At 38.4% G+C, this 24,913-nt stretch overlaps 1 protein-coding gene across 1 annotated transcript in view; it reads right to left on the bottom strand.

The window, feature by feature from the left end:
- Positions 1-266: 266 nt before the first annotated feature.
- The window catches only part of palm3 (paralemmin 3), a 47,619-nt gene continuing 22,972 nt past the window's right edge, over positions 267-24,913 (bottom strand). Inside the window, exons 2-8 of the mRNA XM_030149304.1 lie at positions 12,063-12,115; positions 11,457-11,537; positions 6,470-6,591; positions 5,820-5,892; positions 4,830-4,860; positions 4,506-4,556; positions 267-1,987 (exon numbers count right to left, since the gene is read on the bottom strand). Of these exons, the coding sequence (XP_030005164.1) occupies positions 1,071-1,987; positions 4,506-4,556; positions 4,830-4,860; positions 5,820-5,892; positions 6,470-6,591; positions 11,457-11,537; positions 12,063-12,107 (1,320 nt within the window). The 5' untranslated portion in view covers positions 12,108-12,115 and the 3' untranslated portion in view covers positions 267-1,070. The remainder of the gene's footprint in view (positions 1,988-4,505; positions 4,557-4,829; positions 4,861-5,819; positions 5,893-6,469; positions 6,592-11,456; positions 11,538-12,062; positions 12,116-24,913) is intronic.

The raw sequence follows: 24,913 nt of genomic DNA on the forward strand, positions 1-24,913 counted from the left end.
GCAGATTTTAAATATGATGTACAGATTGGATGGCAGTTTTAAATTTCATTGTACTTGTTACAATGACAATAAAGACATTCTAATCTATTATGTTGTATTCTGTTGTATTCTATTCTGTCTTACTGCAAGTGGAACTAGAAAAATAAATGATACGTGCATGGTTAATTATTATCTTGTGTATTTTTTAATGACGCAATGCAGTGGATTTCAGCAAAAGTCAACTGTATCAAGAACAGAGATGCTGGATGAATATCAAGTACAACCGATGTACTACAAATGCCAGTTTAATCATCAAATCAACAAATCATCAATCTCAGTCACTTGCAAATCCACATGCTTTCTGTACATATTATATGTACATTCACAGAGCTCACACACTCTAGAGCATCTCTTAAAAAGCATATTTGGTCTAAAAAAAACCTCCCGTTGGTGTTTACAACCATCTCATACTGAATCAGAAGCATGGTAATTACAGAGTGGATAAAATGTTCAGTCCATTTATTCAAATCAATAAAATATTCAGCTGTAGAGTTATTAAATAACAACAAAATCCTCTCTGGGTCTCCATACTCCTCCTGTTAATAATTACATTAGGAAAATTACCAGAATGAATTAAACGTGGATACAATAGTATAAATGAATACGTGTTCTGTCTGTTTATTTGGTTAACTGCATTTAAAATGAGGTTTTTTTTTTACGCTCCTGGTCTGCTTTATGTTCCAGCAGGTAAAATAAAATCAGGTGTATGAAAACACCACAGGTTTTTTGGTCCACATTGCATAGTCCTAGGTAGCAAGGCACTTAAACGCTAACAAGTCCAAGCCCGTCCCCTCTCCTTTCAACGTTGGAAAGAGTTCACTTCCTTGCGGAGTATCAAAGCTCAGGAGTGGGATGAAGAAATGTCCAGAGGAACATAAGGAATGAAGGCAGAGGGTTAGGAGGGAATGGTTATTAGTTTGAAGATACACTGGTATGAAAAAGGGAAGCGTCAAACAGAATGGCTGGTGAAGGAGTCAGATCTAAAGGAACAGAAGTGTTGGTGGCAGGCTGAAGAAGGAGGGAGGGAGGGTTCACATCACAGAGCAACACTGGCAGGTTTTACGTTTGGGTGCCTTGGTGTCGTCTCCCTGGGCGACCCTGTTCGGGCTCGGTGTCTCTGGGGTGCTACCTGCTGCTGCTGCTTGAGTCTCGGGGGCTTTGACCTGAGACAGAAGGGGCTCTTGTTCCCCTGGCCCATCTCCTGTCCTCTGGTTACCCTTAGGTTCAGCCAGAGGGATCTCCTGGAACTCCACAGTGACAGGTTCTTGGGGTTTTAACGCTGCTTCAGCTCCCTCTGGAGCTTGTGCAGGTTCAGCCTCTACCTCAGTTATAGTAACAGAGGGCTGCGTCTCAGAGTAGACGGGTACTGAAGCCACTGTAGCGCCCTCTTGAGCTTCGGCTGGGGATAGCAGTAGCACAGACGTTGGGGCTTCTGATTTGTCGTCCTCTTCTGTGCCATTTTCATTTGGCTCTACATCACCTTCCATGTCTCCACCTCCAGTTTGTGGCTGCTCCTCAGTTGTGACTGACCTAGCCTCACTCTTCTCTGATTCTGTCACAGTCTCTTCCGTTTCTACTCCATCTTGATTTGGAAGGGGGGTTTCCTCTGGCGGCATGGTCTGCTCATTCTCCTGGGGTTTACTATCCTCAGGTACATCATCTCCTTCGTCAGTGATGATCACACATTCTGCTCTAATTACCATGGTCCCTTCCTCTTCCTCCTCCTCTTCATTAATGTTGATATTTGGAACCTGGCCAGACTCTGCCTCAGAAAAACCTGGGCTGGACATCATGCCAACAACACCCTTGGTATCTACAATCGGCCCGTTGGTGTTGGACTGATCTTCCTGCGCTGACACACTGGGACTGGTTTCTACTTCTATGTTTCCACCATTGGTTAGGACAGCTGCAGGTTCATCCAGTGAGATTTCACTTTTCATTGCATCACCTTTGAAGACAAAAGAAAATCAAATTAATAGCACTTTCGGGAAAAGGAGAAGCCTGTGAAATTGCATCAATGAGAAGAGGTAATACTCTTCATAATATGATGCTGAATGAATACGTAATCAATCTATCACACTCATTAACAAGGATAACAACCTTTCATCACAGCTTGTGTGGAGGCAATTCACTCCAATCAGAAATGTCAGTGTGCAAATAGAGCTAATCTATGCACTGAAATTAAACAGGGTGTCTACAGACATCACACATTTACAATTTATGCTTTTGAAGACCTTTTCAGCATCATATCTAATCAAATTTGAGTTGTTTTTTTTTTACAAATCATCCTTTTCAAGCATTGTAGGTGAATATAAAAGTTTGCTATCAGATAAGTGCAGAGTAACAATACATCAGTTCAGTGGCAGAGTTAAAGTGTTCAGAAATGCTGACCTTCACATAGAAAAGCTCATGGTTGTTGGTGGCAGTTAAGACTATTGAATGATACATTTATACAAATTCAAAACTTTTAAATGACCTACAGACATTCTGTTAAATGGAGAAATGTCAGTCATGTTTGCCATGAAGAGTTTTTGTCAGTGGATCATGTAAATATACACTGATCAGCCATAACATTATGACCACTGACAGGTAAAGTGGCATTAATTTGAATTATCTTATTCCAGTAGGACCTGTCAGTGAGGTGGATATATTAGGCAGCAAGTGAACAAGTAGACCTCAAAGTTGATGTGTTAAAAACAGCAAAATGGTAAGGGAAGGGATCTGGGCAACTTGGTCAAGAAATTATGATGGTTAAATGACTGGGTCAGAGCATCTCCAGGCGTGGTTGTTCATTCCCAATGTAAAGTGGTTAGTGCCTACAAAAAGCGGTGTAATGAACAATTGGATCTCGGAGTATCTATTGGAGAAAAATATAATTACAACTTGTTTAATTTTGTGTGGACAGCTTTTTTTTCCCACAAAAACAACTATGATCTGAGGCCTACACTCCATCAGACCTCTGAAGGTGTGCTGTGGTATCTGGACCAAGACGCTATCGGCAGATCCTTGAAGTCCTGGAAGTAGAGAGGTGGGGCCTCCATGGATCTGATTTATTTGTCCAACACCTCTCACAGATGATCAACTGGCCTGAGATTGGGATGTCCTTACTTAGTCCATTTCTGGTCGGTACAAACCACTGCGGACCAGGACCCAACAAGACAGGGTTCCCACTCTTTCCCTGAAATTATTTTCCAGGACTTTTCCAGCTGCTACAGAGACAAGGCATCATATCACACACTAATCCATTTCCCTGTCCCCCTCATTCTTTGGAAGTGTTCTTTTCTACAGTTGTAACTTATATTTAATAAACATAGAAACAATGTGGGTAATCAGACATTTGATGTGCAGTCTATGGCTATAATTTATCTATGAAATATAATTATGACAAATGTATGCTAGAATAATGCAAACACAGCCACAAATTACAGCGTAGCACTTCATTAGCCTGACAAACTGGAGTTACAATATTCAGTTGGGCAATCCCAACTGAACTTTCTCTTCTCTCTTACTTTCTCTCAAGCACTTTCTCTAAAAATATGTATATTTTCAATAAATCACTGAAAAACCATCTCCTTTGTTTCATCTCAGTTTAGGTACACAAGGTCACAAGGCAGGGGGAGGATACATAATTTTCCAGGATAACTTAACCATTTCCAGGACATTTGACTTTTTTTTCTCATTTTCCATGACTGGAAAATTAGTCAGTCATTTTCCAGGTTTTCCAGGACACATAGGAACCCTGCAAGACCTGCAGTTGAGGAGATGCTCTGACCCAGTCATCACTGTTACACAAAGTCACTCAGTTCCTTATGTTGCTCCTTTTGCTGTTTCCAACACATTAGCCTCAAGGACTAAATGTTCACCTGTTCACCTAATATATCCAACCCAGTGAAATGTTCCATTGTTATGAAATATTCAATACTGATAGCACTTCTCCTGTCAGTGGTTTGAAAGTTATAGCTGATCGGTGGAGATGAGTGGTGGATTTGTTTTCAAAGCCCTCTCCTCTACTTGACCAGGTTGAGTAACACACCCAGTGACATGAACCCATGCCCTTTAAAGATGCAACTTATGCACCTATTAGAATATATGCCATGCCTTAATTATCATGAATAAATATTCATTAAGTCATGTGTGAACTCTTTGGGAAGTATAGGTATGTGTGTACCACTTGTTCCTTTATAATGCAAATTCCACTTCACAGCAGTGTATACAAAGCATACAGAGCAGCAAACCTACTGGGGATTTCATGTTTTTTTTTTTTTTTTTTGGGAGGTTGGTGAAAATGATTAGATAAAAAGACAGAAATGAGCAAGAGAGAGTGTGGAAAGGAGGTTATATAGTTTTTACTTTAGTGTAATGAGAGGCAGACAGACTTGATTAGAATTTGCACGTCACAGATGAGATTTATGAGAATGTTGTGTTATAAATACAATGTGTGACATACAAGCCAACACAATACACACCTGAGACTTCTACATTGTTTTCCCCGTTCTGCACAACCTCTTTGATGAGTTCTGATAGAAAAAAATAAAACAAAACAGGAATTGTTATGCGACTATGTCCTGAACTATACAGGACAAAATACAGGGCTGAGAATACTGGACTTTTTTTATACTGTGAATGTTTGAGCCTATGAAATACATTTTATTTCATGCTCATATTGCCTGTATTGTGTTTACAATAGTCATTACTATTTCTGGCAACAAGCATATGGAAATGTAATTTTATAAAACAGGATAGAATTTTAACATTTCTCTGAGGCAAAAGGTTCATCTGATCCCACGTACCCGCTGCTGTCTCTGCCACGTTAACTGGCTCCTGTTGGTAAAAAGGAAAGGTATTAAACACATTCCAGCTAGAATGGTGAGATGGTTTGTTATGCCTTGAGCAAAGCATACAGTAAGAGAACAAATTAAATAAAAAGAAAATCACACCAGCTTTGAGAAAACAGAGGACTAAACTAAATCAGTTCATATGTCCTATACTGTCTGTCATATAGGACCAAGTCTCTGCAAGCTCTTTCCATTATGTCTCACAGAGGTACTCAGCTACATTAGATCAGTGTGTGCCCCTGAAATATATGTCAGCATACCATATTATCACATTTCACTGCAAATCAGAAAGCTTTCAGTGATGAAAAATAAATAAAATATGCCTGTTTGAGTTGCAAACTATTTAGAGTCACTCATTTTCAGTCTGCTAAATGAAGCAAAGGTTCTCCTGCCAGGACCTGCTTAAAAGTGTGGTAGTTTCAGACAGAGGATGAGGTAAAACAATGCCAAGAATAATTGTCTGTAATAGCTACAGAATGTTACATTTATGCCTTGTCGATGGAAGCTGAATTTAGAAAGAGATGGTCCAGATTAATGTATGACGGTTATATTTAAAAAAAAAACAAACAAATAAAAAAACACTTTAAAAAGGCCTTGAAGTGTACGGTAGAACAGAAGGGACGGCTCTATTGTTTTACTTGCACATGGCTTAGGGTGAAACAATAATTCTAGAGTGGATCAAGTGCTCACTTGTTTATGTACATGATGTCAAGGGCCGCTTTCATTCATAAGGTTCCTGCTTTTCAACTGAAGGTGCTACATCAAAGGTACATTAAGAAAGGAAATGCATTATTCACCGCAACACAGACAGAAGTTGTGGGAAATTTTCTACTTAATGGAAGATTATGTAGTAAATGTGTTTGACACATATTTCAATCCTCTTTTGCGTCCATATACTCAACATGGGCGTGTGTGTGTGTGTGTGTATGTGTGCAAGTTTCTCACTGTTTGGCCGTCTTCCATCTGTTCTTTCAGCTTCTCCTCCTCCTCTGCCAACCGCTGACTCTCTGACTGCAACCTGAGACCAAAATAGGCGACGCATCACAAAATAAGCCCAACAAATCCAGACCTACTCTTTTTTTAAATTATTTTTGAAACACAGAACCGAATATGAAGTAATGCTATAATCCCAATGAAAGCTGAACTAATGTAGCCACATTTTAAAAGCAAAGTCAATAACTAAGTCCCCCACAGGCCATGTACAATTGTGTGTGACAAGTGTTCAGAAAAACCAGGCAGAGCTGCAGAGCTCTGCAATAATAGGACTGGGTGTGTTGTCTTCAGGGACATGCAATCATTGTCCACTGCAGTAAAGAAATGTCTAGTCCTGTCTGTGCAGTCTAAACCACCCTGTCACTCACCGCCTCCGAGATCAGCACTGGCATTGCCGAAGCATACGTAATAATTGACAAGGGTGAAAATTACAAGACAGCAAAAATAGAAAAGGGAACACTGCATCTATTAATAAAACATTTAGTTCCAACTAGAAAAACATGTGACAAGTTTCTCCTACTCTGCGTACTCTACAAGCCCCCATGGTCTCATGCAGTCATAAGTCTCATATTTATAACTCAAAAGCACAACTGCGGATGTACTTGTCAATGTTCTTTTCGATCTCCTGGGCTTGAGATCCCCACAGCGGGGAGCGAGGGGCCTCCAGGGACGTTGGGGACAAGGGAGCTCCCTCCATTAGCCACTGGTCCCTTAGAGATTTCCTCTGGAAGGAGAGACGATGTGAGAGGGAAGAAAAAGGAGAACTTTTGAGTTTATTGTACAAAAGACGTGTGATCATGCTGTGCTTGTGTTGAAATGGTTCCAGGAAATTCAGTGACAATGGCAAAAGTAATATTGATTTATTGTTAAATTGCACTAAAGGAGTAAAAAGATGTCAGTTGTGTAACTTGGCCAGAAAGCTTACTGTCATAATCCAATTCTGAAGATAAATCCTAATAGATCTTTAAAATTATTAAAAAGGATCATGACATTTTATATATATGTCAGTCTTCTCTCATGGAAAGTCTTTATAATGTGGACTAATAATGACCACATATCATTTTAAAAAAAAAATTATTTCAAACATGCAAAGAAACAAAATAAAACAAAACAAAGCAGATTAAGACAAAGACAAAATAAAATTTAAATGAGCAGAATCTATCTTCAAGTGTGTACAAGCCTGAATTTTGCAAGGTCGAAAAGGAAATCTTCAGTATGAATGTATTGATAACTACTGCTGCTCATCATTCTACTATTACTATTACTAGTACTTGATCCTTTTACATGACCAACATAGGTTAAAAGGCTAAACAAAGAAAAAAATCCAATTTAGAACACACAGCAAAATGTATTAGAAGCTGATTTCATACAGCATAACACGACTGCTGAAATAGCAACAGCAGCTAATATGTTCATAGAAAGAACAATATTAATCACAGAACTTATTTTAAATGCCGACAAGCTATTGGATTGTAAAAAATAACACTTATACCCATCATTTTACATATAAAATAAGAGAAATATTACAACATGATGTATTAAACACTTTTGTCTGTAAAGTATTGTAATAGTGAATAGGTATACAACTTAACAGCCGCTGTTAACACACCATTTAACTAATAATACATTACATTTTTATCAGTGATAATGTGAAAAGATAATGCTAATACCTGAAAAGATTTCCAAACACATGTAGTTAATCACATGCAGCCAAAAAAGTTAGGATGGTAAATTGAGAATGAGCAGGTTTTTATGTATTTGTGTGAATATTAGTGTAGTGTTACAGATTTATTATGTCTCATTCTGTATGCTGCATTTACAAAATAACTTAATAAATAAATAAATCTATCAAATCAATCATATCTAAACTATCACCAATTAAATAAATAAATAAATAAATGTCATGATAGGGAGGTGATACCTCATTTAGGAAGGGAGTAATGTTTTGATCCTGATTGAATCATGCCATCATTTCCATACATGATGTGTTCAGTTTCTAACATAAATCCACAAATTAAGACACTTGCAGTTGTAAAATTGTGAAAATACGCCAATGGAGAGACTACACCATAAAAAAAAGATGCTATCATTAATTTCACTCTCCACAGTCTGTTTAGAGTTGTTGAAGATTTTTCTGCAACTTTAGTATGACCAAACATAGTGTTTTTCACCTCTTTTAATACTTTTTCATGTCAAGCTCCAAGAATGAGGTGAAGTATATCATATGCAACAAGAGATGCAGTCCACTGAGCTGTTTAACATGAAAATAGGAGTTACTTTAGTATCTTTACCAAATGCTATGACTCTTGACTTGTAAATTGTATTATATTTTAAATAGAAAAACATCCTGTGTTAACCATGGCACAACTCGAATAGGATAAAAAATATATATATTTGTCTCTCACTAGGTTCCATCAGGTTCAAGGACAAGGGTGGAACGTCTCCTCTCATGTAGAAGGTGGTGAGAATGAGGGAAAAATGTGGCAGGAAAAAAAAACAAAAAAAACAAAACACTTGTCATCATTAATCTTCATCTCAGCTGTCAAATGCATTCTTGAGTTTATAGCATGTGCAATTTACACCTCATCTTCTCTGTCACCACTCTCGGTTGCTGAGGCTATGTAATTCCCTTTAAAACACTGTCATATTTAACACAAGGGCACAACAATTGGCTACTTTTAACACCATGTTCTAAACATTATATTTTAAGTACAACAATATAACACTGAGAGACATACGTGTACTGCAAAGGCGGTTTGTAGGAGTTTCTATTGTTCATGAAAAAAAATAAAATAAAATAAAAATAACATAAGCTATCCAAGGCCACATGGGAATGTTGTAAACACTGAATACAAGCTGGAAACACATTACTGTCCTTCAGTGCCAATGAAGGAAAATGAAAATTAACAAAGTGTGATAATCTACTTCATAAATACAAAGAGAAATTTAATAACAGAAGTGACATGAAAGTGATGTTATAATAGTGGCTACCGCACCACTTGTCAGGCTTATCAAACTAAACCTGCCATTATGTTCTCTGGTTTTTTCCACTTCTGTTTGTTGCAGGAATTCTTTATAGATAAAATTAACTTAGCTTTACAAAAACAACATTAATTAATGGTTTTGTGTTGTTTGATACAACATTAGCTATTCACCTATAACAAAAGGCAAACTAAGCTGCATGATGGAGAAATCAAACACTCTATTAAAGTAGCAGAAAGATAATCTAACAAAGAAGAATCTCACGCAAACATGTTCATACACTTTTCTCTGGCTTATCAGAGTTAATTAGGCGACAGTGGCAGCATGTCGACTTGTATGACAGTTGTACAAGAACCAGATGGTCTTAGTTCGAGTGACCTGTCCGCACTGCGCACTGTGTCAGATTGTCAATTCTTATAAAAACAGAGTCAGTTAAGTGGTAAATGGCTGCACAATGAACAATTATGTTACTTGCAGAAAAAAAAAAAAAACATAAATAAGGATAAAAATAACTTCATATGTTTGCATGTGGTCTTCTCAGTCTCCATGTCTATAACAAAGGAATGACAAACCATTCTGTTTATGCAGCAGAGATTGTGCTGTGCATGAAGATATTAGCACCTTCAACAGTAATCTGATGATTTTTAATAACCAAGCAAGTAGGCTCATGAGACAGTATAATTATTATACTGCTATTGCAATATTTTCCACAATACTTTACTTCATTCCATCTGGTAAAAAGGCCAGAATTATCAGAGGTATTATTAGAACTATATGTGGTCCTATTGCCGTGATCTAACACTAGATACCTCCAGTAAAGCTCAGTTATATCTACAACCTTCGGGTTTGAGGTTCCTACATCTGAAAACCTCTGCTTCCTTTCAGCTTATGGCCCCACGTTTCCAAAATCCGGCAAGTGTTAGCCAGTAGCTACCTACTTAACCATAAACGTCACAAAACCATCTTTGTGTTTTCTCTTCCAGTGCAGAACAAGCCCTGCTCTGTTCCCCTTCCTCTGCCTTTGACTGGCTGGAAACTCTCTAAATGTTCTTGCAGGTCAGTAGCTGTGCTTTAACTGCTGCTCCCTCCTATCACATCCACATATCTGTCCTGGGTTCGAAAGTCAGTGTCGAAGCTGACGATTACACTTTAATTTGGATGACAGAATGTATGTGAAAATAAATCTGCTGTGTTCCATCTTACAGTTTACTCTTGTATGAAAATGTTTATTTATTACTTGTGCACACACAGATATAGTGAGCAAATGCAAAACTCCTTCGGACACAACTGTAACTGTATATGTGCATATACCTGCATGCACATAAACATACGCAGTACAAACTGCATACAATTTGAGGAATGTGCCTCAGGGCAGTGCTACACAGTGGAGTAGGAAGTGGGAAACGCCAGTCTGGAAGTGATGTGAAAACAATAGAGCAGCTCTGTGACTGTGTGTAAACACTCACAGAGAAACTGGACTGCAAAATCCTTCATCAACGGAAGGCTTGGCTCTAACCTTGCTTGAAACTAGGAGAGCCAGGAAGTGTGGAAGGTTGAATAGTTCATCCGTGTGTTCATATGAGACTGACTTTTTGTGAAAAAGATATACATTTGGAGGCTATTTGCTTCTTAACAACTTGCAGTAAGTCTTCAGATGATTTTAGTTATGAGAATGACTTAAGTCTGACTTTACCCTCATTCTGAGTCTAACTCCATTCACTGCATGATTCTGAAAACAGCTACAAAGTCATAAAGAAGCTGAGATGGAGGTGATGAGTCTGAATGTCCAGGTGTGGATGTGAGACAGGAGTAGTTCAGGGACATCCGTATAACAGACAATCACAAGATGCATATGCAGAACCATCTGATGTTTTGAAAGGGTTACTTTGAGCGTGTATACTGATTTTACCTCTTAAACAAAATAGGAAAAAGTCAATATCTATTCACATGTATGTTTTTATTTGGAGGTTTTTGCTGCTTTTTCCTGCCATCAAACAGTACTTTCCCACAGGGAACTAGGTCCCTGAAGTGCTCTTAAATGTACCCCAACAAAAGGAGCAAATCTAAAGCCTGTGTTGTTGTGTCAATGTGGTGTTTTAATACATTACTTCAGATTTAAACCAACAAACAAATAATTCAATCCAGGTAGTGGTTTTATGAGGCCAATCTCAGTCTGACAAAAAGAATTAAAGTTACTAAAGAATGATAAAAAGGCTTTGGTTTGACCCATTTCAAATGAATGATGTAGAATCTGCCTGAAGGACATGTGGACTAAACACTTTTGATTAGCGGCGGTAATATAGACTTTTTTTAATGCCAGTTTCATGATACAGAGTCATACTAAAACAAAACTAGGGCTCAGGAATATTTTCAAATAGAAAATGGTGAGTTGAGCTATCATCTCCAAAATACAGATTTTTACATATTTGCACATGTTTAGGTTCATTATCACCAACATTGATGAGTTTTGTTACAATTGAGTCATATGATGCTATTTACAGCTCAAAAAAAAAACTGTTTTAGTGTTCAGTATCACTTTGAGGCTGCTTATGGATACATGTGAGTGTGAACGGATAAGACTGTTGGATCAGCCTGTGTTTGTCAGACCTTGAGCTGCTGTAGTCTCAACCTCTCATCCTCCATCTCTCTCCTCGCTCTGTCCTGCTCCTCCTGGAGCCGACGCTTCTCCTAGAAGAGGGAGGTCAGGGAAGAATTAAAAAAAAAAAAAGAAAAAAAGATGAATGAATTAAGAGTTTATTGGAGGGAGAGAAAGACGATTAAAATCTTGTTTAAACATATACTAAAAAGCAAAGTGGTATAAACTAGCAGGTGTAAATTAATAAACAGAAACAAAGAAAAGACAGAGAAGGGAAGGCAGTGAATAAAACATCACTGGGAAAAAGTAAAACAGGGACACCTGGTCAACCATCTGTTACAAGGACACTGTCACCATAGACTTCAGGTATCTCTATATCCCATAATACTTTGAGCAGCTGTCCCCTTGGTAACCTGGTGTTGTTTTCGTGGGACCAGGGACACCCTGGCTCACCACACTGCACACTCCTTAAATTATTCAGAAGCTATGGACAGCTCAGACAGCACAGCTTAGTCTCTTTACCCTTTCTTTGTATACGCATATAAATGTGTGTATGTGTGTGTGTGTGTGTGTGTGTGTGTGTGTGTGTGTGTGTGTGTGTGTGTGCATGGACTCACCGCAATGGCCTCCAGACGCTGTTTATACTTCTCCGTCTCATCCATCCTGGCACCTGTGAAACAACAAATAAGGTTCAATACTAGTGATCAAAGGTCGTACTATTAGTTATTTCACATTCATCTTTTTTGCAGTCATTTTAAAATCCTGTTTTGTATTTTATTCTGTTCAGACGGCTATTGTTTTTGCAGTATGGTTTTATTCTTTTGGACTTAAAATTCATGTAGTTTCTGAAAAATATAAAGAAGTGTGTCAAACAACATTTCTGTGTCAGTCCAATCCAGGCAACAACAGAGGAGGCAGCTGATAAATGGCAACACAAGATCAGCAGCAGAATGTGCTATTTATGAAGCATGTAATTGGACAAGTATCTCTGTAGTACGCGCCTTCGTTTGCAGATCCACCATGACCCACAATCCTCCACAACATGCTCACCCTCACCAAAACGACTCCCTTTCACTCCATTAAGCCTTTTGCCTCTATCTTGATGTAGCCTCTGGCATCTCCATGAAAATGAAATATCCAATATTTTTTCTCCTGCTACTGACACTAAATGGGACAATATTTGAGCTTCCCAAAACTCAAAGGTACAAGAGATAGCATAGCTACAAACAATCTCACAGCAGCTCAGTCATTAGTGAATTCCTGCCATCATAAACCATAATTCTGCTCTTAAATGAAACATTACTTCTAAAAGAAGCTGTAAACTTCTCAGGGGACAAACAATACTTATTTTGGCCCACGTGTAATTCCAACTGGGCGGGCTTGACAAAAAAAACTATGTATGAAAAGAATAATTATAGAGAAAACACAGTTATTGGAAATTGGGTGCTTTTATGCAAATAACAGGGGAAAAAAAAAATCACAGGTTCTATTCAACACCAAAAACATTTAGTTTTCCAAGGAACCCAGATGTCACACCAGAAGAGATATGAATAATATAATCGGTGTCAAATACATCACCATCAGAGCACCGATGCACAAAACATTCATTTATCAATACACACAAATAAAGAAACCCCCTTCCACATGCACATCCTACAAAATCTCATCTATTGTCTAACAACTTAAGAATATCAAACTCAAAAGGTGACTTAAAAATTACACTGAAAAATGGTGGAAACTTACCATGTCAGAATGAGATTATATAGAGGTATTAGATTTGAGGTCGAATAAGAAAATTCATCAGAGTATGTTCAGATTATTCCCACACCTAACAACTAGGCCACATCATTCTGGAAGTTTTAGGCTCCTGTGGCAGTATGTAATTTCAGACCCTATTATTTCAGATTTGCAGTTCGACTCTATGTTTTTGTCAGTGTGACGTGACAGAGCACTTGGGTACTCTCATCATCTTGATCCAATAATTTTTGTGGAACCTTGAAGCAGATGTGCAGTAACACCCCAGAAATACTAGCACCAGAAATCTTCATTATCTGGGATTTGAGTTGTTGGTCTATATATACACATATATATTAAAGTAGGCTGCATGTGACAAATCTAGGGGTTGCTACTGCTTATCTGCATCAAGGTTATACAAAAATAAGAGCACCAGTATTATCAAACAAACAATGCAAACAGAAACATGTTGTCAAGCAGCAAAGTTTAAATAAAAAACCTTTACATTTGCTGGCTGCCACAAGCACCTGAGACGCTAGGCATAGTCTGTTTGGCAGATGAAGGGATGGAGGTTTTTGATATTTATGGGCCTGTCTTACAAAGAAATTACTCCTAACCTTTTGCACTGATATAAATATTAAGTGACACTTCAGTTTAAGAAAAAAACATGTCAACTGCCAAACTTTAACCGCACATTAAGGGTGTAAACCTTCCCCAAGGCCTCAGCATCCTCTAATGTTTGGTTGGTCTGTGTCTGTCAGCAGGATTATGCAAAACTACTGTGTTAATTTTAATCAAACTTGGCAGAAGGGTAGGACATGGGCCAAGGATGCCCTCTTTATATTTTAACCCGATCTATAAAAAAGGGGCCTTGGAGGAGGTCAGCACTCACACACCAAGGCCCCACATTCCTGTAATCCAATCCCTGCCTTTTTTTATGGATCTGCTCCAAAAAATGTAAGGGCTCACCCATAAGCGGTATATAAAGATGGCCATAGCGACAGCACTCTCAAAATGATGCCAAAATGCCTTGATGTCCCTCTGGAGACTGAAGCATAGGTCCTAGAATGGGACATGGGCCAAACATGTACAGCACATGCTCCAAGTGTAGGCTACATCCAATACACTTTCCCTGCTTTCAGAACTTTTTAAAGGTACATTTTATGAGACTAATATTTCTCCATATCCTCATTTTCCTCATCAGTTTGTCTCAAAGGTTAAGGGATGAAATAACAGTAGGCAATTAACGGGTGTAATGAACAATGACCTTCAAGAATGTGACAGATGCAAAGGAAGAATCACAGGAGGACATGAAGTACCAGCGCCTCTAATATGTGGAATCAGACTCCAAATTATGCCACAGAATTCATATTGATGCTGCTATAACTGCAGGAGTACGGTTTCACTTTTACATAGACATGGACTTTGAATTGTTCCTCTTTATATACAGTCTATGGGATGTTTTTTTTGTCTTGGTCAATGCTCTTGCTTTCCACCAAGTTCCACACAAATCTGTGCAGCAATTTTTACGTAATCTACTGATGGATCATATAACACTCTTGGCAGAGGTAATAAGCTTTGTCAAACACAGCCATATTTCTCATTTCTCCCAACATCCCCCTCCCCATCCAAACACCTATACTCTACAAATCAGGTTTCTTGTTCCTCCCTACAAGGCAGCTCAGTAGATCTGAAGCTATTGTTGTTCTTTTTCTACACAGCAGATCTGTGAGGACCAAAGGTGGTGTTAGTTATCATAATGAGAAACGTCTTCTCACCAACACCTGAAGGATTCCTTCAACACCCTCAAGATGTGGGGTGGGTGGCAGGGTCACAGGAGAAAAGGGCCAAAAATGTGAATGTTCAAGTATGTATGGAGCAAAAAACAGGAGGATAAAAGAAGTAGAAGGAAAGGAAGTATTTTGATGGGGAAATCACCTCTGGCATACCTTTCGTTAGGTTAGATTTATCTCAACTGAGGTGGCGAGACAGAACGACGGATCAGCAAACAGACGCATGAGAATATACATACACACCATGTAAAGAGATTGAAAGATAAGAAACAATGCACCCTCCTAGAGCAACAGAGGTAAAATAGATAAAATCTCATTTTGGCAGTGATTTGAATGACTGGAGGTGCAGTGACAGCTTACAGTATAAACCTCCGTAGGGAGTGAACGCTTGTGTCTCATCAGGGCTCCAGGAGAGCTCCTAGAATAGCAGCCAGAGATAAACAGCCAAACACAAACAGAGGCTTTGATGAGGAGGTATTGAGGAGCTCCCTGTAGACACACACTGACTTCGATAATTAGACATGATACAGGGTAGAGGGGAAGGCTGACAAAGTCAAAAAGTTAAGACAAAGTCAAGATGGCAGAAGAGAAAACTGGGATGCTGACACTCAAATGTCCACCAAATCATACAACTGTAACCTACACAAAGACTGATCATAGATGTGTTACCCTCCATACAATGGTGATTTATTTTTTGATTAATTGAAATGACTGTTTCAATCAGTCCTCAGCTCTGAATATTTCAGTAAGAGTTTACTATGAATCACATTTGTTTTTCATAATGTAGCATCCATATCTTAATTCAAATAGAAGTTTTATTAATGTGAAAGCTTTACTTCAACTATGAATATTTGCACCTTAACTGTGAATTTTCACACAACTCCCACAATTCTCTTGTGGTATCCAGAGAGCACAGAAACCCACAAATGCGCTGTGGGACTGAACAAACAAATGCACCCTTGCCTCTGTCAATTCACACTATTCTCAAACATTTTAGAACCAAACAGCAGGAATAAAACACCAATGCGCCACATGGCCATGAACACAACACAGCGCGGCTGCTACAGTATTTAATCAAAGACAGCACCTCACCTACAACACCTGCTTCTTGCCAATCCAGATGACAAAAAAAAAAAAAAAATCACTGAAGGCTTAGCTCCATCTGAGAAGACACTTTCTGGTTTCAAAGCAGAACTCACAGTTAAACGCTACTGTTTGTAAGCTGAACAAGTCGCAGGCAGTCTGACCTCGAAGGTATGACCTCCCACACATCGAGATGTGCCCAAAACGAATCTCCCATGTTCCTTATACCCCTGGGACTGTTTGGCATAATGTGTGCTGAAGCTGCTATGGCTGAGGATGAAAAAAATCAGACCAAAAAGTTACAGAATAGTGGGCTGAAGAAAATCCTGAATTTTTAGACTAAAACGACAGGCTGAATTTTTCTTCTTTGTGCCGGAAGATAAAAAGATACACACTTTGGAAAAAACCCAGTGATAAAATTTTCTCCCAAACATAAAAGCCAAATTTCATTTGGTTTCAGTGTGCAAATTAGGGATGTATGCACTCTGCTGCCAAATTAGTATTACTGACAGCTGCTCTCAGCAGATACCTTAAGTGTGAGGTACAGAAATCAGTTTTGGAAATTAAGGATTGTTGGCGTTTTTCTATTCCAAATGTAATTAATTTGATTTATGGAAAAAAAAAAAAAAACACTGTTGGGATCTGTACATCTGGTATGTTAATAGATGAGACTGAAGGATTAATCACATAACATTACCATGCTAAAATAATTAATAATGATCATTATGTTTGTACATTCTAAGTGGTTGTTGGCAATCATTTTACGAGGGTATTCTGACTGTGTACACCTGCCTCTCATTCATTCAGTCTTACTACACAGTGTCAGCATGGCTTCATGGCACACATTCCTCTTGGCCCAGAGTAAAAGAATGTATATTTGCCTTCAGTGTATATGTGCTTGTTTATATAACAATGTATATTTGCATAGTGGGGTGCCATGAAGTCTATATGCTATGCTAGGCTAACAGCATAGAAACAGATGGAGGAACTGTAGGGAGTCTGGAAAGAAAAACTGAAGGAATCATTTAGTATCACAGCTCATTGCTTGTGGCTTTCAACTAAGTGCGCGCACACACACACACACACACACACACACACACTCACACACTATGAATACAGGGGAGGCATGCACAACTGACTATATTTTAAAATGGAAATGCAATCTTAGCCACAACTATTCCTAAAAGGCAAGAAGCTGCTTTTATTAAATCAAAAGGCCAGTGGACCTCTTAAAATGACGCTGGTGTTTAACCTTTCCCAAAAATCATCATACAAATTAAAATAGCTGAGCAAATATCACTAAAGACCAGACATTAGTATTTCTGTTAATCAAAAAAAAAAGAAAAGATAATCACAAGCATTGACAGTTCACAGGTAGAAAATAAAACCACTGCCTCCTGTTGCTCTGCATTGACTGATCTACAAAATGCCCCATTAGTTGTAACATAGAGCTGCTCAGACAGATCAAATGTTGATAAGCACTCCAAACACAGCACATGTTTCAGAAGTGTAAATCACATTTAACTAGCCAAATGGAACCAGGAACAATTTTGTTCAAATAAACTACAAATGCTCTGCTCATGTACAAGCTCAGATCCTGTGCAGCCATATGTGCAGATGGAAACTGTGAATTTTTGGTTATTAGACTAACCGGACTGTGGCACAAGTCACAATCTGGAGAAAGTCCGACATTAAAGTGGGTAAATTGTTTCAGAGTACTGCTTCATGTAAACATAAATTTACAACAAGGTGCAGTACTGTTATCACCATTTTTTAAATTGTTGGAGGACAATGCAATTAAAATAAAAGGGCAGCTGCTGTGGTGTTTGTTTTTTAACCACTACAGTTAGATGAAACTAGTTACGCCCAAACATTGCAGGCTGTAAATGTAAAGGTGGTCGGCGACAGAGGAAAAAATAACTGTGTAAAGCATTTGTAGTGAGCATTTCAGTAGGGAATAAAAAGATCAAAAGTGCTACCATTTGGTGAAAAGGCTCCCTCTGTAAATAGTGTCCACTGAACATACAATATACACCGAGCAGCTAAAATAGCTGCAGGTCCACAGAAGATGGTGGAGGGGGAGGAGGGAGTCATTAAAAGGCCACCCAGTGACATTTTGTTTTTGTATGATGATGCAATTATGCTGCTGTTTGACCGCTGGCCACCCTGCGTCTCTACACTTTGATGTTCTCTCTGCTCTATTTCTTTGAGAAACAGGGGGTGGAGTTGGATGATGATCTTAGTAAAGACAGATAGGTGGAGAGGAGGCAAAAAGAGGTTTGATTCCTCAATTACTAAACCACCAATAAGTACAGAAGAATATTCATATTTTATTCCTTTCTAATACCTGAATTAGCAACAAGATGTTGGAATTATCCTTGCTTTGAAGTGTAAGTTATCTGCTAGAGGGTGTCTTCTTATCCTACTGTATCCAACATTGGCACTGATGGGTTTTCAGCTCCTTTTACTCTCCAGGAAGCAGTCCATTAGTATGTAGCATGGAAACTGGAAGAAATACAAAAAGGTGCGAACACTTATATCTATAGACACATCCAGGGCCATGAAACATAAGAAGGAGTAAGAGACTGTAATCCATGGCCACTAAATTGAAAATATCCTGCCACCCATGTGTTTAGGAAACGGGAAAAGGACAAACATAACCATCCTCCAGACGATTAGAGGCAAAACATGCAATCGCAATGACCCTGATCTCTGAACTCATACATCCTCCGCTGTCGTCACTGGCCATTTTTCAGGAAGAGCTGGAATTAAACAGACATCTGACTGACTGTAAAACAAATTCCTCGATAGAACTTCAATCAGACGCCAGGCCATGAGAAGGGCAATCACTCTTCTGCTTGAGAAATGGCAGGGAGAATTGTTGTACAGTGCTTTTTCATCAGCTATTGACTTTTAGTTGCTTTACAGACTGTGCAGCAGAAATTGCATTATCGGAGATGGATATCCTGCTTATCCAGATGGAAATAAATCTGACACATAGTGGGAGGGTATGTGTATTTTTGTGAGCAAGTGTGTATGTGTACTAAATGTGTGTTTGTGCATGTAAGTGGGTGGTATGGGTGGAATTTTTTTGCAGCTTGGATGGTGGTGTTTCAACAGCACAGAGCCAAGTTCCTCTGATTGACAGTTCAGGTCGAGGAATGAAAACACTACATTCCACCGCTCTCTGTGTGTGTATGTGTGTGTGTGCCTATTGGTAAAAGATACAAGATTAATGTGTAAGTGAGTGTATGCCTTCTACGTCACTGAGCTAACAGAGTAGTAGACTTTGGAGTGTGCAAAAGATTATCAAAGTCAACAACGTACATCACAAGTTTCCTCCAAGTCAATTATCACAGCTGGAGTTCACAAACATGACAATCCAACTACACTCTGAGCTTGGAATCAAAAACAAAGGCTCAAATACTGTGAGAACTTCAAAGCATCAAAGATGTCATCAGCCTGGAGCTTTTTGAAGATACATGTGCGCAAATGATCACATCTTGATATGCGAGATAGTCCTCCACCCACTCAAAGGACATGTTTAATGCAAAGTTCATTTTCTATAAAGCCATATTTATGTTATATTTGTATGCATTTTACATTTATTTCCATTCATTTTTAATTCTTGGAGGCTTACCCTACCATTAACCATAACCACAACATGGAGGAATCAAACCGTCACCCTGAGCCGACCCCTAAGAACAACAGAAGTCTTAACCCTCAAATAATGAATTATACAACGAGGTTCAGCTTTCTATCCCTAGAATGCAAGCTGTGTGTCAGTAATGTGAATGTAATCAGGTTTATGCCCCTCTAATGTAGGAAAAACATGGGCACATACAGGCATGCTCACACAATAGAGGCTCTGTTCAGCAGGAGGGAAACCCATGGACCCACAGAATCCTTAGTACAGTAAAAGGACACTTAAATATACAACACACACCCAGTCCTGTACATCTGACAGACCCCACCCATTTTAGATGAAACTGACTTTTGGAGGATTTATATTTTTTTTGCATTTTAGTTATTATTTATTGAAACGTATTTATTGATTTGATGATTTTATGGGCCCATTTGTCTTTTAATGTTTCCTTTCATTCACTAATCACTGTTGTACATATGAAAAACCTGCAAATGAGTTGTCCATCTGGGATCAATAAAGGTGCCTGAACTGAAGTGATCACAATTTGGGAGGGGTTTTAGGGTTCATAGCATGTGACCAACTTCCAAAATACAATATCTGCAGATTTCCACCTATGTTGATCCAATAAAGAAATCAGATATTTACACTAATGGTTTGACCTATGCTAGGATTTGGCTTCACATACAGATTATATAACTGAATTTCCTTTAATGAATATATTTTATACACATATTACGTAGCCTACTTGGAAATAATTGTCTGAATAATGCATGAAATCAAAAGCATGTCGACACACAGAGTTCGTGGTAACCTATTCATAAAATTAATCTCTCTTATCTTAAGGAGCTATTCACATAAGAGCTGCCGGGACAAGCATATGTAAACATTAGCAGTCTGGTGTGAAAAAAATCCCTCATGTGTTTTCAATAACAAAAATGTGCTTCCACAGTTTGATGGATGCTGCAGTCTACTGTCAAACCAATATATAGTTTTAGCATCCATGAGGCAAGGTGGTGGAATCAGACAACACCATGTTTGGAGTATACAACCTGAACTTTCTTAAGAACTTTGTCATTTTGAGATGGAACTTTTTATTATTAAGTCTGCTGGTTTCTTAAGCCCCATTCAACTTTATATGTTAAAGCTGCGTAGGACTTTCGTCACCAGTTTTTCATCAAATCTGTAAAACCCCAGTCATAGCCTAAGTATCACAAATCCGTAAGTTTTTCCATGATTATGCACCTGAATCTCTTCCCTCACGGTGAACAATTTCAAAGTGTACCATAAACAGTCCATTTGTTTCCAAACAGAGCTGGTAGGGCACTTGGGCATTTTTGGAAATTTGTCGCATCGTGCATTGTGGGACGGAGAGCTACACGCAGCTGCAGTAGCAAGAGGTAATCAAGCCGTTTCCATGTTTGTTGCTGCTGCGGCCATAATGCGGCTGTGTGGAACTCTGCTTCCCACCATGCATGTGGTGACAAATTTCCAAAAATGTATCTCTGTTTGTAAACAAATGGACTGTTTATGGGGGAGTACACTTTCAATTTGTTCACTGTGAGGGAAAAGATTCAGGTGTGTAATCACGGAAAGACTTATGGATTCATGATACTTTGGCTATGACTCGGGTTTTACAGATCTGATGAAAAATTGGTGTTGAAAGTCATGCACTGCTTTAAAGCAACATTGGAGAAGGAAGGAGGAATAAACACATCAGAAGAGGAACAGACGGCAATTTGGAGATTTCAATGGAAATGTACTAAATCACAAATTTGGAGAGAGTTTGGGTGACACACAGTGCCAGAAATTACACTATGACAGAACTCCCCCTGTTTGTTAGAGGAATTGTGGAAACCACTATGCAAATCATTACCATATAATATGGGACTGTGATGCCGTTTAACAGTATTGGAGAGACATTCTCAATATCCTATCAAATATTTTTAAAGAGAGAAAGGCAAATATCAAATCAGTGGATAGCTGATCACTAGTAAAAAAAAAAAAAAAAAGTGACAAGGAAATGGTTAACTCAAGAAAAGCCATTCCTATCAGCATGGATGGACACAACATTGGACATTTACAAAATGGAGAAAATAACTGCATTGGCACATCATAGACTGGAACTATTGGCTTCATGTTGGGAGAAATGGGCAAAATATATGATAATCCAGGGACCTGATTTTATTTCATATAAATGAACAATCACAGTTACATGGTCACTCCCAAATGTTCAATGTTTTGAGATCTGTTTCATTTTTATGTTCATTTCATTATTTTATTTCAACTGTCGATTCTACCAACTGTTGGAAAAACGGACATATATATAGACTTGAGAAAATAAGCCTACAGCACACATGTATAAATGAATGTATGTGTGTGTATGTGTGTGTGTGTGTGAATATGTGTATGACCCTAAGATGTACATGTCAGTGGAAAATTATTAAAAGCAATAAATAAATAATGACGAAAAAAGTTTGATTGTGTCTGACACTGTCATCATGTGTGCATCTGGCCAAAGACTCAAGTCCCAGCAGCCATAAGCCAGGCTAATATTAATAAGCCAGGCTTATTAGTATTTAATGAGACAACTTTGCATTTGATCAGGGTTTTATCACAAAATGTGTGTTTGTGTTTTTAAGTATTGTGGATTCCTAGATACAAAGTAGTTATGATGAGTGACTGAGGGACTTAATACCCGATCATGATGCGAATATTGTCACAGTACAACACATGTATCTGCAATTTACGTAGCGAATTGCAAAATACAGCCCTAGTGCAGGTGGCTGCCACGGCTCTTATAAATATATTTACATATTTCACCCTTGACTCGAAACCATCTGCATGATGCCACATAATCCAAGGAGCAGAATTGATGCAAATCATGATGACGACTGAACATCAACTGTGTGAACCAAGATGGTTCTGTGGAGAACATAATATTTGTCATTCTAAATCTGCCTCACAAAGACTTTAAGAGTAGCTTATTACATCTCCTGGCTGCTTTGTTGACACAGATTTTATTTGGATCTAGCTAAATTCCATCATTTTCCGCGTATCATGAGTTTTACAATGACGGGGAAGCCAGATGCCTCTTATTTACATTTCAGAAATGTTTTGACATAGTCCTTGAACAATGTGTCTATCTTGCTGCTAAATTACTGTACCTCATTAAGAGTCACAATCTGGTACCCCTTCTCAATGGCCTTCTGTTCAAAAGAGACCCATATATCCAACAACTGGATTTCACTGACGTTATATGTGCAATCACTCGTTTGGTTCAAGTCTTCACTACACTTACAGCACATACTGTAGGAAACATGAGCCTATCATGGCATCGGTGGGGAAGGACAGGGTGGAACAGGCCTCTTGGCAGGAGCGTGGTGTGTTTTATAAACCCAAAGTACGTATCTATGAAATCAAAATCCTCACAGATATTTTGAGGGTGTTGATTTTTTCATCATTATTCTTGTTCTTATGATACAACTTCAAGGCATTTGTACACCCCCTACAGAAAACCTTTGAGGGAGTCACCACGTTCAGGTTTTGTAACTCCCCAGAAATGCAAACAATTTAGTGCATGTGTGATCTGTGTTCTCTGTTTTTGCCACATATTCAACCACTGCACAGACACACTTGTATATCTTATTCTAGCTGGTGCATGCACCCTCATACCTGAGATCCACCGTGTCTTTGGGTAGAAAATAGAGTTTTGGAAATACAGTTGGATGCCACGGTGGTGAATTCAAATGGATCAAGCTGTGTACATTTGAGATATGTTTCACGGTAAATCAGACAAGCCTGACACAACACATCCGCATCATTAATGCAGAAGCGCCGTATCTCAGCCTGAACATCAAACGTCTTGTCACGGACCGTGTCATACCACTTCATGATTTAATTTTTCTCACTGTCACTCATGCCATCACACCCATACTACGATGGATCAGGGTATGCCTCTGACAGCTTTTATTTTCCCTTGTGTTAAATTTATGGGGGAAATAGCCCCTCTGCGTGATGTTAAACCTTAAGGCGACAGGTGTTTTTGACTAAAACCTGATTCTGAATGAATCTGTCAGTGTGTCGGAGTGGGTGGTCAAACATTAGAATGACTCCCCATAAGAGCCATCCCATGTTGTATAAGAATGAATTGATCAAACTCAGATTCTTTACGGGCTGCGCATGCATTTAGTCTGTATCATTTTGCAAAAGCATCAACACATCGTGACACAAAATTACCCTTATACATGCAAATGTGTTATCAAGTCTCAAATGTGTATCACATATATCTTATTTTCTTGTTAGTTTTTCCTTTTGTAATGAGTTGTATGAAACTACATCAGTTTTTGTTTTGCTTATCAGTCCACGCAGCTCCTCCCAACTGTATAGGTCTCTTTTGCACTTCTTGCAGTATTTTAATGTGTAACATGGATGACATTATGTACCACTTCCCTTCACTTATGCTGATCAAAATAGTGTTTTGATTCACAAATCTATTTACCGTTGCTGAATTTTCAAGTTTTATCTTGGTTGACTATGTATAATAAATGGCATATGACTGTTTATAACTGTGGAAGAACGGTGCCTCCTATGTATGTAAGCAAAAATGACAGACCTATGCAACACAAAAACACAATGTACTCAGTCATAGAGGTAGCCTGATATATTGATTTTTTTCCAATATCAGCCATCTGCCTTATTTTTTTTTTTTTGAAAGCCAATATTTGATCAGTAGTAAAAATGTTATAGCGTATTTGATCAGGCACCTGTGTGGGCAGTACTTGAAGTTCAGGAAATGTTAAAAGAGTACTATGTGCAGATGTATTAATAATTTCATTTATTTTGCTGCATAAAAATCTTAATTACCTGAGTGTTTCAATTGTATTTTATGGCCAATGTGCTTTAAAAACAAAATAAAACATAAAAAAAAAAAATTGGCCTCAAAAATCAGTCGACCTCTACTCAGTTGTATAATAATGGTCACTGTGCAGGTACAGCCAGATTGTCTGAGGCGTCTTATGCTTATACAAGACATTTAAGCTCAATGTTGTGGTGAAAATGTAACTTCACATCTAGGTATTTCTCAGGTTCAGACATTTAATGCCTGAGTACAACACTTTTTGAATATGCACAAAGCTAACTGAATGGCCCAAGTGTTAAGCATATATTGCAGTTTTGGAAGGATTTACAACATGTGCAAAGCAGACAGGGACAC

Source organism: Sphaeramia orbicularis, chromosome 1, assembly GCF_902148855.1.
Source record: "Sphaeramia orbicularis chromosome 1, fSphaOr1.1, whole genome shotgun sequence".
NCBI classification, from domain to species: domain Eukaryota; kingdom Metazoa; phylum Chordata; class Actinopteri; order Kurtiformes; family Apogonidae; genus Sphaeramia; species Sphaeramia orbicularis.